Raw genomic sequence first — 19,563 nt, forward strand, 5'->3', positions numbered from 1 at the left:
TGTGTCAAAGCTTTTGATAAACTTTTAGATAAATTGTTGTGAATATGTAAATAACTAAAAAGGATATGGTATTTAATGTGATATTAATAATTGTCACTGAGAATAATGTAGGGGCAATCATTGTAATTTTGTAAAATATGGTGAGATATATTTGTCATTTGAAAATTTCATTAAACGAGCACTGATTATTATGCTTTGAAAAAAAAAACACTTTTTTCAGAAGCATGATAAAACCTGCCTCTGATTTTCTATGATTTTGTACTGTCACTTACAGCAATTTTTTTAAAAAGTACTTTTTTTTAAGGGCAAAAGACTGTTTACTACCCTCATGTTTCATGGTTTTCAACATTTAGTACATCAAGTTTTTTTCGTCTCAAAGTCATACCTAAAGTGTAAATTTTGGAATAGTCTCATACATCCGTTAGTCAAACTGTTAAATCTCCCGTTAACTGTGACGCATCCTATGTGGACAATGACTGGGCTCCACGTGGGTCCTTGTGGATTTTTTTATTTTTTTTATCTTTTTAGAGAAGGGGTTTCAATGACAAAAAAAAATTCAAAATTCAAAATTCGCAACCCCCATCTCCCCTAGCAAAAGTAAAAAAGTGAAAAAGTGAAAAGTAATCGCGACCCCCCATCTCCGTCCGAAACCCTACCCACGGGCCGTCACTCCACCTTGCACGCCGTCACTCCACCTCTCACGCCATCGTACGTTGCGCACACGTTTCTGGGAAAGATTGTTGTGAAGTCATCGCTAGCGATGGGGTGGGAAAAAAGGAGGATCGAAGTGGGTGAAACACCACTTTATTGTAAGTAACCTACCTTTTTCGAAGTGTAGATAATATGGGTTTAGGCTTTCCGATTTTTCAATTTTGAATTTTAGGGATTAGGGATCTGTGAGTTCCAATCACTTTTTTTTCTATGGTTTCTGGAATTGTGTTTTGTAGTCGGTTGTGCATGTGGTTTTGTCTTCAATCGTGGTCCCCATGGTTTTGTTTTCACCTGTTTTTCTATGGTTTCAGGAAAAAAGGTGGAACTGTATTAATGGACCCCATGGTTTTGTTTTCACCTTTTTTCCTCATGGTCCTACTAGTGTTTTCACCTTTTTCCCCATGTGCTCCAGGATTTTATGTTGTTTTCACCTTTCTCCATGACTTTGCAAGCATGCCCAAATTATTTAGCCTTAAAATTAATCATGGTGAGAAGTGGTCTAAAAGTGCATATACAGGAGGGTTTGAGGCTTGGTTTGATTACGTAGACAAAGACTTCATGTCATTTTTCGAGATTGATGAAATGGTTAAGGAGTTAGGATATGATGGGTTTATGTTGTATCACTATAGGATTCCTATGATGTCTTATTGGGACGGATTAAGGCTTATTGAACGGAACCAAGATGTGGGTGAAATGTGCAAATATGTTCCAGGGGTTAGGGAAATAGAAATGTATCTAGAACATCTAAGTCTGAAGTAAGCTGCCTTGAAACATAAGCTTTTGATGAATCTAGATGAGAGTGCCATATTAAAAAAAAGGTGTCATTATAGAAGATATTGAGGAATCGAGGGTGGCGATTTCGATTACAAAGGGAAGTGGATCAAAACTGAAGAAGGGTAGAGCAAAAAGGGGTGCAGATGACTTAGAAAAATGGCTATGTCTTTTAATTGACATAGCCTACAATGGTGATGATGAACATGAGGCTGAAGCAACTGAGGAAGCATAAGGAAGTGGAGATAAGGCTGAAGATGGTCCTCTCAATGCTAATGATGAAGGTGAAGAAACTGAAGAAGGTCACGAAGCTGAAAAAGTTAATGAAGGGACCAAAGTAGAAGCTAATGCTAATGAAGGTAAAATTTTTGAAACATTTATTTTTACAATTTTAATTTCAGTATTCACTTATTTTTGCAAAGTTTAGGTATTTAACAAATATGCATTTTTTGTGGCAGTAAATGCAGAGGATGACACGACAGATAGTGAGTTTGTGGATAATGACTACAGTTTGGAAGATGATGATCATCATGAAGTAGATGATACGGCTGTAGAAAGTGTCGTTGGAGATGCTGAAAGGGGTGAAAGGGGTTGGGATCCAACATCCAGAAGACGTTATTGATGAAAGGGATGTAGAAGACGTTCCCCTTGATGATGAGAGACAAGACTCATATGGCCTGCACAATGTTGACGATTCAAGTTCAGAATGTGACGAGAAGGTCATTTATCCTGAGTTTAATGAAGAAGCCGACATGGATGATCCAAAGTTTGAAAAGGGATTGAAGTTCAGAGATGCTGCACAGTTGAGAGAGGCAATGTGGTCTCACTCCATTAAGAATGGTGCACCTTCTATTAAGCTAAAAAGGAATGAGAAATGGAAGATTAGTGCAAGGTCTGAGAAAAACTTTCCATGGAGATTGTATGCTTCCAGGATGTACAATGAAGATTTAATGCAAGTGAAAACCTATGTTAGGAAACATGAACGTCCGAGGATTTGGAAGGAAAATCCTCACTGCAAAGTGGCATGGCTTGTGAAGAGGTATGTGGACAAATTCAGACTCAACCCAAGCATGCCCATCACTACATTTATGGAGACAGTGAAAGAGGAAAGAATGGTTGAGATCCACATCAAGACAGCCTATAGAGTGAGAGCACAGTGTTTGAAAATCCTTAAGGGGAGTAACATGGATCAGTACACAAAGTTGTGGAAGTATTGTGATGAGCTTATGAGAACAAACCTGGGTAGTACAGTTCAGATGAAGGTGCTACTCTATGATGATGCTCATGTGATATTTCAGAGGATTTATATTTGTTTGGGGGCTTGTAAAAATGGATTTAAGAATGGATATAGGCAGCTTGTAGGGTTGGATGGTTGTCACTTGAAGGGAGTGTTGAAGGGTCACTTACTATTTGCAGTAGGAATGGATGCAAATAACCAAACTTAGGTATTGCATATGCTATAGTAGAGCTCGAGAACAAGGACAATTAGGTTTGGTTTCTGGAATTGCTAGCTACTGACTTGGGAATTGTGAACCAGCATGCATGGACTTTTATTTCTAACAAACAAAAGGGTTTATTATCAGTTTTTGAGAAGGTGGTGCATAATTGTAATCATCGATTCTGTGTTAGGCACTTATACACCAACTACAAGGTAGATGGGTTTAAAGGGAAAGAATTAAAGGATGCCTTGTGGAATGCTGCCAAGGCAACAACCATCGCTAATTTTAGGGAGAGTATTGCTGAGGTGAATAGGATGAATGAAGAAGCTTATAAATGGTTGGAGAATAGACCAGCCTTGCATTGGAGTAGGTCACACTTTGAGAGACACACTCATTGTGACATTCTTTTAAACAACCTCTGTGAGAGCTTCAATTTTTTTAGCCTCAGGTCTAGGGACAAGCCTATTATTACCATGTTGGAAACTATATGAGTTTTATTGATGAAGAGGATATGGTTGAGAAGAGATGCAATGAGGAAGGATAAAGGAGATATCTACCCAAAAATCTAGAAAACGTTGGAGGAGTATAAACTGAAAAGCTCACACACTATAGCTACATGGTCTGGAGGAGAAAATTTTGAAGTGGATGAAGGCAGAGGCAATGTATTTGTGGTGGATTTGAATGGGTGCACTTGCTTATGCAGAAGATGGGATTTGACAGGCTTTCCTTGCATACATGGTTGCTCAGCCATCTATTATGCAAGGAGACAGCCTGAGGAATTTGTTTCCTCTTGGTATAAGAATGAGAAGTACTTTGAAGCTTACGAAAACTTGATTCAACCCGTCCAAGGCATGAAATTTTGGGAGCCATCTGAAAACAAATGCATTCTTCCTCCAACTTTTAAAAGGTAGCTGGGGAGACCAAAAAAGAGGAGACATAGGGAGGGTGATGAAAATGAATTCAAGTTAAGCAAGAGAGGGCAAAAAAGTGTGAAGTGTAGTGTTTGCAAGGCCTCGGGACACAAAAAGGCCAGATGCCTTACCACTCATCCTCATCCAATTGCTAGAAAAGGAAGAAAAAGCAAGAAAAATGAGGTATAATTTTGATATTTTTTGTTGATTTTTCATTTGAATTTGTTATTTGTGAAGTGTAGTATCTGTCAGTGCTAAAGCTATATGGGTTCATTACTTAGGCCTCAACATCTAAGGCATCATAACCCTCTCAGTCATCGCAGCCATGCGCTCATAAAGCTCCACAACCTTCATCTCAGCCAACTCAAGCCTCTCAAATCATTTCAAAGTCTATTGCAAGAGGTCAGAAAAGGAGGAGGAACGTTCCATGATGCTGCTTTAATGCTTTAGGTTGTTTAAAGGTTCATTTTGTTATAGTTGAATATGCCCTTAGTTTTTTTGGAAACAACTTTTCGATAGATCTTTAGTGTTTTGGACAGAGCTCAATTAGTTGTTTAAGTTGACCCATTAGTATTTTGGACAGTGATTTGGACAGATCTTGAGTGTTTTTGGAAGAACACCTTGACCCATTAGTTGTAAAAGTTGTGGTCTTTTGATACTTTTGTGTGAATTGAAGGGTGTATATTGAACTTTGTTGTGAATTGAAAGTTGTTGACAATTCAAATTTGTTGGTAGTTTAAATGATGAATTTGCATATTTAGAATTCAAAGTTTGTTTAGAACTGAATTTGCAGATTTGGAATAGAAAGTTCTGGCTTTTTTTCCTATTTAATTTTTTTTTTTTTCAAAACGTTTTGGCGGGAAAAAAAATGTAAGGTACATGGTTGTGGGAAAAAAAATTTGGGCGGGAAAATTTTTTTTTGAACCCCTAAAAAAAAAATCCACATCGACCCACGTGGCGCCTAATCATTGTCCACATGGGCGCCACATCACAGTTAATGGGAGACTTAACAGTTTGACTAACGGATGTATGAGATTGTCTCAAAATTTACACTTTAGGTATGACTCTAAAACGAAAAAAACTTGATGTACTAAATGTTGAAAACTACAAAACTTCAGGGTAGTAAATTGAGTTAACCATTTTTTTTATTTTACCAAACACATTTTATGTTCCAAATTTGTTAATAAGCTTCTTTTTTTAGAAGCACCACCCTTAACTAAAAACACCTCTTATATTAGAGGTTCTAAATTCGATTCCTCCTCCTTGCTATTATTTGTATTAAATTTTTTTGAGTTTTTATAAAAAAAAATAGTTCCACCTCTTCAAGCTAGTTCCTGCAATTGAAAATCGTTCAATGTAGTCTTTGAAATGGATGTCTGAAATTAAGGGTTTAGGATTGTCAATTAACGTGGTCCTTCCTTCACAATTCTATCAAAGATTCTATTATGTGCTGATGTGGCACATAATCATGTTCCATAAGTCTAATTAAATATTACCATGTGAAATAAAAATATTTAAATAAAAAAATGTATAAATTAGGCAACGCACGAACCACACTGATAAGACAAACATGGTTTAGCATAAAATCTCGAACGAAGGATGTGAGGGTTAAATCATTCATGCGGATGTCGCCCGAACACTAATCAGTCTAGAGAAATGTTGAACAAAGAAACAATGTTCTGAGAACTATTGCCACATAAGCCAAAAATAATGTACTTTGTCTTAAGCTACTCGGGTAAGTCTTAATAGTCTGAGTTTTAGAGCTGTAAATTGGCTCGAAACAGATCGAACTTGTACCGGTTTCTACTGGTGTTTGGCTCGTCGAAGTTCGGTTCATGAAAGAACCAAGCCAAGCCTAGTTCAGCTTGATTAAAAAATAAGCCAAGTTTGAGCATTAGTATGTTTGCCTTGTAAAACTTGTGAACAACTCAAAATTTTTCATGAGACAGGTCAAGGTAAGCTTGAGCTCGGCTTGGTCATTCAGGCTCGACAACTATTGAGAAGTACGCATCTTGAGTCCCAAGTCTAACTAACTCAATTAACAAAACAAAGAATATCCATTTAATATTACAGTCTAGCTACGGTCTAGTGGTATTCCTCTTCACTTGAAGTGAGAAATCTTAGGTTCAAATTTATATAATGATGAGTTAGCAACTAATTTATTCCACCCGCTTACTATAAATATATTGTTGTATTAAGAAAACCTAGAAATGATACTTTGATGGGGGTTCTTTCTCATGGAACCAAGTACAAATAGGACTTCATGGTTGTCGCTCAAAGAAGCCTAAACCATACAACAAGATACGTAATGTCGCACTACGGACGTTACAAGTTTTCAAGAAATCACGCGTCACCTAACAAGATTAAAAATCAGCAACCGCTTGCATACTATAAGCTTTGTTACTCATTTTATACTAACAAATAAAAGGAAAAATGTGAAGCAGCCAGGAACTTTTGCAACGTTCCCGCAAAACAGTTATACGACACCGTGTGAACGATCATCTGGGAAGTATTTGTGTTTCAGAATCATCAAAGATCAACGAGCTGGTGGAAGTTATATCCGGGTTTGCTGTTGATTTCTTGCGTTTCTCTGAATGAGATGATGACGATGTCTCCTCCAACGAACTGGTACCGCCAAATTTTCCAGTTGCATGCATCCTCGGCCTTGGTTTTGTTAGTGCCTTCTCATGTTTCAATCGGAAGAGGACGTTTATTAACGATTAAAATGCGTAACATCATCATTCAGCACCTGGGAAATCAGAAGTACCTTCTCGTTTAGGTGGACCTCTTTGGAAAGCATTTCCACAACTTGCTTCATTGTTGGTCTCTGTTGTGCAGTGGCTTGAGTACAAAACAGTGCAACCTTGATAAAGCGCATAACCTCGGCCTCTGGATATGCAGTCAATTCTGGATCAACAAGTTCCAGGAGCCTTTCTTCTTCTCTTAGTTTCCATACCTGTAAAAGCATTTATACGATTGTCAAGGGACTCGGAATATACCTCTTGTAAGTATGTTTTAAGTTAAGATGAATGCACGCAAAACATCCTGTTAACGACCATTGCATCAAAACATGAAAAGGGTTTCTATGATTCATTGCCTAAGAATTTTGTACTTTGGCTGAGCACAATGTAAAAATTTATACATAACAGAAGCATACCCATTCGACGAGAACCAGCAGTTGCTCCCCGAAGGCTACCTTACTACTACTTCTGCCACTAATTATCTCAAGCAAGAGCACCCCAAAGCTGTACACATCTGCTTTCTTCGTAAGTTGTCCCAAAAGCGCATATTCTGGGGCGAGATATCCCCTGCAGAAGCAGAACATTATTGTTGTTAGTGCACAAAACATTAGTAGGAACATTTATATTATATCAGTTGCTAATGGCTATTGGTTCCTACTCTCCTACGCAGTACACACTACAAGATTATTGACTAAATTTCTGGCAGATTAAGAGCAACTATGTACTTCGTAAACTCTGATACTGAATTGAACTTGAAGTTACTACTCGATCATATTGGTCATTCATTTTAAAGTGGAAACCTCCAACACACCACATTCAAAAACTAAATTCTGAACTACATAGCTGGGTTGCAGTTGAATTAAATGTTATAAGAAATTCTTACTCCGTTCCAGCTACTCTAGTACTAAGATGAGTGACATTATCAGGAAAAAGTTTTGCCAGCCCAAAATCTCCAATTTTAGGACGAAAATTTGCATCAAGAAGTATATTGCTAGCCTTGATATCTCTGTGGACAATTTGCTGTTCAGCTTCCTCGTGAAGGAATGCAAGACCGGTAGCTGTACCAAGGCAAATCGAAACTCTCGTTGGCCAATCTAGAAAAACATATTTACTTCTCGAACCTGGAAAGATAGTTGTTGCATATTAGCATATACAGAATGTTTGACAGATTAGAATAAAAGGGAAAAACGATGAGATAAACAGCTCAACCAAGCGGGTTAAAAATCATGTCAATCCCCCCGCAGGTGGGTGAAAAATTAACTTTAGAAAATGAAATCTGAGATAAAACATAGTACTTAAATATTCCAATAATTACCAAGCAAAGATTTAGAAAGACTGTTGTTCTCCAGATATTCATATACCAATATCCGATGATTGTCCTCCACACAGCAACCAAGGAGCTCAACAAGGTTTGGATGTCGTATACGCGATATCACATTAATCTCTGTCAAAAATTCATTTGCTCCTTGTCTAGATTCTGCAGAAAGACATTTGATCGCAACTTGGGCATCGTCTCTTAGAACTCCCTGATGTGATAAATGATATTAAAGTATCAGAAATAAAGAAACCGTACAGTAGTCAATCTTGAACCTTTAGACCTAGGATTAAAAATCTTTCATTTTTAAGTGCTTCAATGCTGGCCATCATGAAGAAATTTAGACCTACTACACAAATAAAAGCTTCATTGACCTCACCCTATAGACAACTCCATAACCTCCTCCACCTATCCTGCTCGATGGATGAAAGTTCCTAGTAGCTGATCTCAGAGAATTATACGAGAAAAGCCTTACGTTGTTGTTGATAATCCCTAATTTCCATACATACAGACATAAAAACCCTTGTGAGATCAATTTATCCAGTTCAGAAATAATATAAGAAAACTTCTAATAGCATGTATGTATCCGACAGCATAATCTAAGCCTAACACAGTAATCTGCATACACATTTTTCGGTCTTTCTTTTCTGCTTCATATATGAGATTTCTAAATTCATTAGTTGAACCGATGGTCAAAGAGGTGGAAGTAGAAATAAATAAATAAATAATTAACAGGGTCTTGGAGAAATTAAAGACATAAGACATACGAATCTGCATAATTTTACTCTTCTAGCTTGCTATGAAAATTCAATTTATCAGGGAAAGAAAATAGAACCTGGACACAACCATTCACCATGGTGGTGATATACAAACACGACACTACCATTCGTCATGGTGATGAAATACAGACACAACACGACCAATTAATTTACGCTACAGCAACAATAGGAATCATTGTATTCGGGGAGCTTGTGTTCTGCTAGATTTGAGTACTCTCATTTCTTACGTGCAACACAATAGATGTTTCACAAGCTCAGAACTTGAGCTACATTGCGGCCGTTGCCCACAAAAATTTTACCCTTGTACATCCACTGAAAAGGTACAAAGGTGCAAACTAAAGCTCTAACAGAACCCTTTTGCATCCACTTGAAAAAAACCTAGACTTTGGTTCTGAAATTCAATAGAGACCCAAAAATCTGCAATCAAAACGATAATTATGCTACAAGCAACTTACAGAAGGGAAACACACAAAAATGGAAAGTATTTACTATTTTACTGCTTTTACCATATAAAGAGTTCATTTGCTAATTAATTACTAACAAATCCTTACCTTGCTCCTGGAAGGAAGACGAGGAAGCTCTCTCTTCTTTACGCCATTTCAGCACAGAGAAGCAACCACAAACCATTGCAGCACACAATTTAGTTGCCCTAAAACCCTAACACCATATCTCCTTAAACCCTCATCTGAAAATCACAGAATCAAGCTCCAAAATCCAGCACAACCCACTAAAAGCAAAAGCACAAAGAACCAAAATTAAAGTCGAGAACTTTTTGTTCTACAAAATGAAAATTGAAAAAGCAAAAGCTGGGAACTTTGAAATAAAGCAGATCACTGCGGAATCTGGAACCCTAACCTGAGTTGGGAACCTATGGAATTCTTCTTCTGTAACAGGAAAAAGCCAGAAAAGTGCTTTTGCCTTTCTGGGCCTGTTGGGTTTTTAAGCAAAAACGACAACCCAAATGGCATAGAAACAGGGAAGGCAGATGAAAGGTGGGAAATTAATAGTGGAGGATTAAATTGAAAACCCATGTTACCTATGAACAAGGGTATAAGAAATAACAAGAAGTGGGAAACCTGATAAATATGAAGGGGTCAAAAGTCTGCTATTTACAGAAACGAGTGAACCGCTTCTGATGGTGACATTGTTTTTCTTTGGTTTAATTTCTTACCCGAGTTGCAAGAGAAGGGAAAGATTAATCAAAATTAAAGTTGGGGTTTTGGCGGAGAGGGACATAGTGGGAGTGATCACATTGGTAAGTCAAAGTTGAAGATTTGGGCGTTTATCCTCCGTAATTCTTTAGGCCTTTTCTGGTGCTGGTAGGTAATCGGTCACACACGAATTGCTGTAGTTTCAAACTCACCCACCAAGTTTTTGATTCTTTTTTTTTATACGCGGCAACCATTTTCTTCCCTTGACCCCGACAATAGTTTTTTGAGAAAATTAATGAAAGTGGTTTAAAAACTTTGAGTTTTAACGATAAATACAAAATAAAAAGTAAAATAAACAATACCGGAAGTTTTTCGTTAAAATCTCCTAGTTTTTTTAGTGTACCCAAAGACCATCACGTAATATTAATTTTCAACGCATGACAAATGTTTCGAGTACACATAATTTCTCATATCCCACATCAATAAGCCACCTAAAATTAGTATAGACCAGATAGGAAAGTTGGCAAAACTGAAGTTAAAAAAAATATAAAAATAAAAATAAAGAGGGTCATTTTGGAGTTGATTGAGAATCGAACTTAAGTTAACATGTGGACGTTATCAACCCACCTAGTTATTCTTAATCTGTTTATGTTAAAAGGATACACACAAAATTAACATTCTTTAATTTATATTAAAGGTAGACATGCAAAATTGACATTCTCTAATATAAATAAGATCTCGTATTATGAGTTTTCTTTTCTTTGCTGGACTATGATTGAACACACAACACATCCATCTTTCTTTGATTTGTAAAAGTTTAGGAGGAGATTGGTTTCTCTCACTGCTAATGTCAGGACATACCCACAATCTCGAGCAGGAATAATTTACGTTTGGCATCTAACTACCGGTTGTCACCTGTAAGGATTTGTATAGGAATTTACAAATAGCAAACCAACAAGGACTGCTGACAGTGGAACTCGAACTTTGACGGAATGACACACAAAACAAGAACCTTACCAATCATTTGTTACTATTGAACAAATTTCTCCTTTAGTTTTCTTCTTATTCTTTGCCTTAACGCCCATTCGGGACAAGTTGGAAGAGGAATTCCCAATTCTTACACCGATGAGACCATTGAGCCAACCCTTGTTGGCAACACGTCAATCTTTCTTTCAAAGGTTTCCTTGTTAGAGTTGAATTAGACGAACCAACCACAGTCCACACCTTTCATTTCCCCTATGCATCATACTTTGACAAAACCCAAATGTTTTTTTTTTTTTTTTCTTCTTCTTTCTTTCTTTCTTTTTGTTAGACGATAGATTTTTAACTCGGTTAACAACATAAAGTGCTATAATAACAACCATCAAAATTCGATTTAACCATTGCACAAGCTGTAGAGCTGGTTACTACGATCAGGATTTTGCTTCTTTTCTTTTCAATGTACACCAACTTTAAGTCGGTTATGATTAATAAATAACACAATGTATACATCTTTAATTTAAAGATTAATTACCTAACCAGTCCTTGGAAATGGATTAGTTGAACTAACACCTTTCCCGCATCTGTTATATAAGAAGGCCCACATCTCAAAGTCTTTAACGATGGAGATTAACTGCTTAAAAACCATAGCTTTTTAATGTGTAATCCTATGAAAATAATAATGTTTTTGAGTCCCCACATTACTGTTCTAGATACATGATGCACAGAGAGAGATAAACACAAGAGAATAAACAACTGATTACATAGTAAAATCTTTTATGCACGTGTGAGCAATTCTTTTTTATTAATTCAAGCATTTTTTTAAGGAGATTTTTTCAAAGTAAGACTCTCAATAAATTATTAACAGTTTAACGTCAATTTCTATACCAATATTATAAAAAATTATGCTAAAAAATAAGTGACATAAAACGTGCAGAAAATCTCACGTCTGAAAAAGTCTTCTTAGCATTTCTCATTTTCAAAATATCTGTAAATAGGTTGGGTATTCTTGCCAGGACTAGTGGAGTCTGCACTTCTGAAGCAAAAAGAAAAGATTGAAGTTTGAACGTTTTCTTCCTTTTTGCTAATTTTTAGTTTATTACTGAGTGGGTTCGATGCGGAAGCAGTAGGGGAAGAACACGGGAAAATGTTGAATATCATATATATGCAAAGGGATCCGGATTAGGTGTGGAGCTCACTTCACGTCGAACTTTAACGATCCGAACTGTCTATTTTATAAGTCTCGATTGATCGATCATGCTTGCAAAAGTTCAATTCAATCCGAAACCATTTGTCTATTTAATTATCAAGATAAAATTTCATTATTTCTTATATAACAAAGTATTCGGTAATTTCTTTGAACTCAATTAAATATCTTAAACATTTCCGATTTAGCTAATATCTTGCAAGGATGATCTATGAAGTGCAACTTAAAAAATAGATGGTTCGGATCGTTAAAGTTCAATGTGGTATAGACCCTACAACTAATCCCATTTTATAAAATAAAATAAAAAATGGAATCCATTCCCTTAAAGGTTCCTATATAAGAAAAGGATTCTTGCCGGATTTTTTTTCTGAAAATCCTATGATCATGACCGTTCATCATATATCATGTGGTCCGATTCCCTCTATACATATGTGTTGACAATTGACAGGGACATGTATTCATTCACGCAGAGCATATGAACACTTGTTCGATTGTCAAACGTTTGTAATTTTGTCTCCCTCCGCAATATATATGTTGACAATTGACAGGGACATATTCATTCATGTGGAGCATACTTGAACAATTGTTCGATTGTCAAACGTTTGTAATTTTGACTCTCTTCGCAATCCGAATTGACTTGTTGTCTCTAGTTTTCAATTGCTTGGCCTTTTTCAAATAGAAGTTTTAACGAAAAGCTCACGTACTGTTTATTTTAACGAAAAACCATATTTTTACACTAAAAAGTTAATCTTGGTACTATTCACTTTACCCTTTATTTTGTCCTTATCATTAAAACTCAAAGTTTTCAAACCCTTTTCATTAGTTTTCATTTTTCAAATTACTTTAAACACCCGTTTCTTTCATTTGGTTGTCTATTGTCAAGATGCACGATTACGCAAGAACTGATTTCCACACTCCCATTTTCTCTTTTGCACTCCACCCTTTTTCGTTGTGTTTGGATTGAATAAATCAAAAGATAATGAACGGGCAAAGAAAAGGGGATAAGTGCAAAAGTAAACGGGAGCGTGTAAGCAACTCCCATGGAATGTCATGTCTAATATGATAGCAATATGAAGAATGAAACCTTAATAAATTTCAATTTTCAAGTTTCATAGTATGAACAGTAAATTGTAAATGCTGAAGGAGGTCTTCAACTTCCAAATCATCGAAATCTAGTACAAACAATCATGGCTACGGATAATATGGTTCATCAAAAGCACTTGATACTTGTTCTGGCATAGCGAGGACTGATACTCAGAATCGACATGACTCACAAACTTTCTCTAACATTTACAGATCAGCTTCGTTCAGGTATGCGCTGTAGCTTAAACATCGCGCTGAGTATGCCAATCCCCCGTGTAAAATAATACTGCTGGGAGAATGATGAGGTTGGCTGCAAATAATTCGGGGTCGATGGTCCCATGGGGCGGTCACCTACCTTGGTGTCTTGCAGGAGGAGTTTCCTCTCTCACTTCCAAGATCAATATCTTCAATTGCACACCCCTCTAAACTAAGAGGAATGTTGTTGACACTTGGTTCGGAGCTAGCATTGCTGCATGTGGCAAGAGGAGAGTCCATCGCACCAGTTGTATTGCTTTTTGTTGGTTTAATTCTGACACTATACCCAGAGGAAGCTGGAACATTTGTCAGAACTGGCCGTAGATTGCCTGGCATGCTTCGCCTTATATCCTGTATAAAGAAAATTCCAAAATTTAAGTTAAATGCTATTTCTAAAAACGGGTTTTGCTAGTCATGTGGATAATTTATGTATCACACCAAGCATAATTTGGAATTGGATAGTACAAAGTGGAATGCAAGATCCAAATGAAGGGAAACAACGTGCACTTGAACAAGGAAAGTGATGCATACCATGTGCCTCATAGCCATATCAATGGACTTCTTTGAAAGATTTCTTCCAAAGCCTGAGCTTTCAGAGGATGAAGACTTCCCACCGGAACCGTTATCAGTATTATGATGGTCATAATGCTTAGGTGGTGCCAATTTCCGCGAGTTTACTACTCTCTCAACCATTTGTGTTCCAATAAGTACAGGGTTCACATCATCATTGTCATGAGAAGATGCTCTGCTTATGACTCGATGAGAGTTCCCATTGGTAGTGGTACTAACATTTGAAGCCCGTGCTCTAGAAGGTGAACATGATTGCTGTCTTGGTTTTCCATTAGAACCAGCCATAACAGAAGATGATTTAACACTTGGCGCTCCAGGCCTATCCCTAGAGGCTGAAGCCGGCCTTTGTGGCACTGATGTTCTTAAAGTTGGGGGCGCATCATGTAAGAAACCAGGAATCTCAGAGGATTTCAAGGGCCTTGGTTTTACTGTTGGAGAACTTCCACGTGATGAAACAGGATTTTTTGAACTTGTGGGACGTAACTTTGATGCTGAAGAAGATCGACCAGGAGGGGCAGATACAGCAGATGCACCTGATGAACTTGGTCGATGGGTTGGTGTTGCTGATCTTGATGTTGACCTGGAAGCTGGTGCAGAGGGTCTGGTAGTTGGTGCAGAAGGTCTGCCAGTTGGTGTAGAAGAACGAGCTGTGGACCGAGAAGGAGTTGAACACCTTACGGGAGGAGCCACAGGCTTTGCGGATGATAAGGTGGCTCGAGAATTTGGGGTGGAGGATCTTGAGGGCTTGGTTGTTGAAGGTAATGTGGACCGTCCAGTTGGTGTTGCAGATCTACGAGTAGCAGGTGATGAGGGCCTTCTGTTACCAGGAACTGGAAGAGTTCAGTCCAGACGGCAATGTTGGCTGCTTAGATGTTATATTGTTCCTTGAAGCAGATTCTAGCTGGTTGTTTGATAGCTGAAAGTCCCAAGTTATGCGAAACATGACAAAATAAATTTGCAAATGACAACTTCATAAGTAAAACAAAATGTCTCCTAAAACAATCAATAGAACACCATTTGCAGTCGTAAGTTTGTAACTTGTAAGTAAGGAAGACTAAAAACTATGGGAAGATTCAAGTCCAACCTTACTATGACACACATACATCTCATAGAATCTACTATCAATGAGTCAAATGTACAATTGCTGCACATACATTTCTTAGAATTAACATCAATGAGTACAGATGCTGCGCATACACTTCATAAAATTAACAACAAATGAGTCAAATGTCCGAATGCTACACATACATCTCATAGAATTTAACGCTTATATGTATTTAGAACGTGTTAGCTAAAATCCTTACCCGAGATTTTGGGGCGGATGCACGGTCATTGGTAATCTCACTCTGATTCGTTGTAGTTTTCTGCACTTCCATATCCAAGGATGAGAAAAGTGGAGTAGCAGGTGGAGTAAGAAGCCTGGACACAGAAAAGATCACCGATAAATCCGATACCACAACAAATGACTCAACATTACTACGACGCCGGAGTCCAGACCAAAGCATAGAGATTAGAGTGAGAACTAGAAGTCTACAAAATTGAACAAGGATTTCTGTCATATGAAGGCTCAACCAGTTTTTCTTGAAAACAGTCCTTAGAAGCAGAACCGCCCCTGATTTTTCAAACACCTCAGCAAAATGTTTCAGAAATCAGATCCCAGTTCATTAGTCCTAGGATAATTTAATCCCACCCAATTTAGAAACCCAACAGTTTTCTTCATCAATTCAACAAGCTACCATAACCAGAGACTTAAACTTTGATTAGTCCTACGGAAATTTAATCCCACCAAAAAATAAGCATAAAATCAAAGACTTAAGCTTTGACAATAATTTACTCACCAATCGTAATCAGATTTCTCATTCTCCGAATTTAAAAACTCATCCACCCGGATCTTCGGCTGGGGCGGCGCCACCGTCCCAACAGTCCTGGAAACCGCTGCGCCTCCGCGGTTGTCAGATTCTGCAGAAACCAAACACAGCCCACCATCAAAACCAACCTCAAAACCCAAAAAAACAACGAAGACCGAAACTTGAAACCAAAAACAAGAAACCCAAATGCCGTCGTACCCGGAGGAGCAGCAGCAGCGCCAATAGGGTCGAGCTCGTCGACGTTCTTGTTCGGAGGAAGGAGGAGAAAGCCGCCATTTTTCTCCTTGTCCTTCTCGCGCCTCCGCATCTCAAGAAACAGAGCGAGCTCTTCGTCTCTGTCGTTGACGTTCACCACCTTCCCGAAGCTCCGTTCTCGCGCCCTCGACTCCACAGTAACTTCCATGGTCGACTCTGCAGCTCAGCAAACACAGAGGCTTCGAAAAGAGAGAGAGAGGAGCGGAGAATTTCAGCTGAAATTTCGGGTGCTGAGTTTTTTTTGTAGTATTTTTCTGATTGCTTTGACAAGAAATAGAATTTCTCAGTCAGTCGCTCTCTCTCTCTCTCTCTCTCTCTCTCGTTTTGGAAGCATTTAGAAATTTGAACAAAAAAACAAGGCATTGGGAAATTAATATTTTATTTAATGTGGGTAATTTATGAAGATTAGTGCTGAATATGGGCTGAGATATGGGGATAATTACGACTGTGCCATTGGATTTGCTCTTGCGAGACGTGGCCTTCTCTTGATCATTTTCCTCATAAACGGTAGACACGTGAAGATACAAGATTCGTGATGCATGTGAATTTTATTGAAAGCATTTTTATTTTGTTATTGTTTTAGTCTTTGGGATCCAACAGGATCGTTACCGAGGAACTTTTATTAAAACAAACACACATTTACAAAACAAACAAAGGCCCAATTTATTCCTATAAACAAACAAAGAATTGGTCTAAAAACAAAGAAATCACAGAAAATGAGCCCAACAACAGTGAAGCTCAAACACAACAGAATGTCCGAGAACCATCCACTGTGCTCTCCACCACCGATCTAAGAATCAGCCAGCCATCCGATTCTATGTCCACCACCAATCATCACCTCCATAGACGCCACTTGCACATAGCCATCAACCAGAGATAGTTGATGAGAGAAAAAACAACCATAAAAATAAGCGCCGGGAAATTCTCGAGCAACACCGCTGAAAACGGCAGACAACAAAAAGAACGTGGTGGTGTAGGAAACACCTGAGCAGGATAAAACACCGGAACTCTACACACGAACTCAACAAAAAACATGACTGAAACTAAATGATTTTGGGGTTAGTGAAAAGCTTAGAATTCCTGTTATAAGATGCTCATAATATTTGCAAAGAGGATGATCAAGATTTGAACACGTAATTTTAAGTGTGCAAGGCTAACGTTATTAACAACTTGAGTTACAAAATTTTTAATTTAACAATTTAGCTTGTAAGAAGTCATTGGGAGAGGATTACATGAGGTTAATTTTCACATTGTTTGTAACTATAGCCTATTAATTTGGTATATATATTATGTTCTTGATTTTTAATATTATGTATGACTAGTGATCACGTAAAATGTGTGATTAAGATTGACAATCTGACAACATAATATGTTGAGTGATAGAAAATACTATGCTATGACAGCAACCTCAACCATACCTAGGTTTTGCAGTTAAGCATAAGATAAAATCAATCATCAATTAATAGATAACCCTATGAATTTTGATGATAAACAAGTTTAATTTTATTAGAAAATATCTTCATACATCACAGTATGATTCTCTCTCCTTCAAATCTCCTCCCCTCCCTTTTAGTCTCCTCCTCTCTCACTTTCCTCTTTTTCTTTCCCTTTTTATAAAGATGTCAACACCAGATGTTAACGTGACTTAATCGTAACCGTTCAAATAGAAAATGGTAAGGACTGAGTCACTAAGGGACTAGAGTGGTCCCGGGCCCACCTTGACTACGGTGTGAGAAATTTCTCAGCGGTCCCAAGCTTGCAGTTACTATGAGACATGAGGAATAAGATGGATTGTTTCTTGTGAAGAAGTTGAGTCGGATCATGTTATACATTTTTGGTGAGTTTGTAAATGGGGGTTTAAGATTTTAATATTATTTCTAAAACAACATATTCATCTATTATTTGTGTACGTCCCTTTTGCCCTCCTCTTTCGAAAAGATGCAAACTTGAATTATTTGTGTATGTTCTTTCTATATTTTTAAATTTTTTAGCGGTTACCCTACTCTTTACCTCCCACTAAGTTGTATTGCAAAGTTTTTTTTATTCTCTCTATTAAACTGAATGGGTCTTTCAGTTTTGTAAAAATTACTTCAATTACTCACGCAATGAGTTCAAAAATTTTCTCATACATATATGAAAGGCACTTCCTCATGTAGAACCCTGACTCTACCACAGTGAGAGGACTAGAAAGAAGAGGAATTTGAAAGGAAGAGAATCCTACTCTCCATAAAAGATTGAAACTTGCATAAAATACTTGATTACTTGCAATAAAAGTAATCTCATAATTAATAGGTAACATTTCATTTTCTAATAATAATTGAGAGAACAATATCCCAGATTTGATGTTAATGACGAAATCTGTGGCAATATTGTAATTAAGTGCAACGACAAACCCATTTAATTATGAGATTTAAAACGGGATAGAAACATTCCCGTTAACAGTGGCACATGCTAGAAGCCAGGAGCCTTTGACACGACACGTCGTATTAAAACGCCGAGGAATTTAATTCAAACTTCGTTGCTCAAAAGATGCTCGGATTTAAACGTGGGCTGTTGGATTCCTTTCCTCGAGATGACCTAAGCATCGGACGGATGCTGTTGGTCGGCGAATTTAAAAGGGGCGCATGGCGTGGGTCCCGCCCCGAGAATCGTGTGGTTTAAATTTTGGGTATCTTGCTCAATTCGTGGGCCCCGATTAGATTGCAGATTACCGTGATTGGTCACTAACCTATGGCCCAAAAAAAGCCCAACCTGAAAAGGATCATTCATATGACTCTTATTTTTATTCAGCTAAAAAGTTCTTTAATTCTTTTCTTTATCAATAAATCTACACTTTTAGGCTTTTTTAGTTTAAGATAATTTTCACTTTGAATATGTAATTTAAGTTTTAGAAAATTTTAAACATGCATTTTGTGTACTAGTGTAATTTTGAGTTGCTAGTCTCATTAGAATTGACGATGAAATATGATATAACAGTACATACGTGTTTCATATGTTAAATTTTAAGACAAAGTCTTTCCAAATCAGTTCGAGAAAGGATTTTTAGCATTTGAACTAGATTTCCAAGGTTCGTGATGAAATATTAAATATGATTTTAGGGCACGTTTTTCGAAATCAACGCACTTAAAATGTCAACAAAGTACAATATAAGTAACAAAAATGATCCTTCCATTTTCAATCCTTAAACAAAAAACCCAGGAATCGCTTTTTATCAAATTTCATTTCCGCGTACCAAACATAGTGTGTTTTTAAGTTTCGAGACAAAAATGAGATAAGAGCAACATTTTGAGTATGGATAGGAATACACGTTTGTGTCACTTGTGGTATTTTTGGAAAAGGGATCATCTCCGGATCCCTTCCACCAAATTACCTGATCCGGGCCTTGGAAATTTGATCAAACGACTAAAGTTATTATAACTTTTAAAGAAACCTCATCTTTATAGTCGTTGGATCAAATTTCAAGGACCCGAATTGATTGATTTTGTGGATTTGATGGAAGGGATCGGAGAGGATCCCTTTCCGTATTTTT

The 19,563-nt window shown here is 37.4% G+C and overlaps 1 protein-coding gene and 1 pseudogene across 2 annotated transcripts; both read right to left on the reverse strand.

The window, feature by feature from the left end:
* Positions 1–6,004: 6,004 nt before the first annotated feature.
* LOC103966351 (putative serine/threonine-protein kinase) lies at positions 6,005–9,920 on the reverse strand. 2 transcript variants are annotated; one of them, XM_018652165.2, is made up of 8 exons: positions 9,523–9,920; positions 9,219–9,394; positions 8,268–8,380; positions 7,889–8,099; positions 7,457–7,694; positions 6,990–7,140; positions 6,600–6,788; positions 6,005–6,513 (listed from the first exon to the last, which is right to left on the reverse strand). In XM_018652165.2, the coding sequence occupies exons 2-8, from the start codon at positions 9,292–9,294 to the stop codon at positions 6,331–6,333; spliced, it is 1,161 nt and encodes a 386-aa protein (XP_018507681.1). In that variant the 5' UTR covers positions 9,295–9,394; positions 9,523–9,920; the 3' UTR covers positions 6,005–6,330. The 2 variants fall into 2 exon arrangements, with proteins under 2 accessions (XP_018507681.1, XP_009377791.1); XM_009379516.3 differs by lacking the exon at positions 9,523–9,920 and adding an exon at positions 8,724–9,084 and having other exon boundaries at positions 9,219–9,515.
* Positions 9,921–13,074: 3,154 nt separating this feature from the next.
* LOC103966350 lies at positions 13,075–16,365 on the reverse strand (annotated as a pseudogene).
* Between the last annotated feature and the right edge of the window lie 3,198 nt (positions 16,366–19,563).

This window comes from the organism of the source record quoted next, unplaced genomic scaffold (genome assembly GCF_019419815.1).
Source record: "Pyrus x bretschneideri cultivar Hongxiangsu unplaced genomic scaffold, Pyrus_bretschneideri_v1 Contig11, whole genome shotgun sequence".
NCBI classification, from domain to species: Eukaryota; Viridiplantae; Streptophyta; class Magnoliopsida; order Rosales; family Rosaceae; genus Pyrus; species Pyrus x bretschneideri.

Excerpts from the sequence above, each read along its gene's own strand:
- LOC103966351 (XM_018652165.2), bottom strand. The coding sequence starts at position 9,294 with ATGGTTTGTGGTTGCTTCTCTGTGCTGAAATGGCGTAAAGAAGAGAGA. Across the intron at positions 8,381-9,218 it reads GTCTTCCTTCCAGGAGCAAG|GGATTATCAACAACAACGTA; the intron begins GTAAGGATTTGT and ends TATGGAAATTAG. Across the intron at positions 6,514-6,599 it reads AGGTCCACCTAAACGAGAAG|GCACTAACAAAACCAAGGCC; the intron begins GTACTTCTGATT and ends AAACATGAGAAG.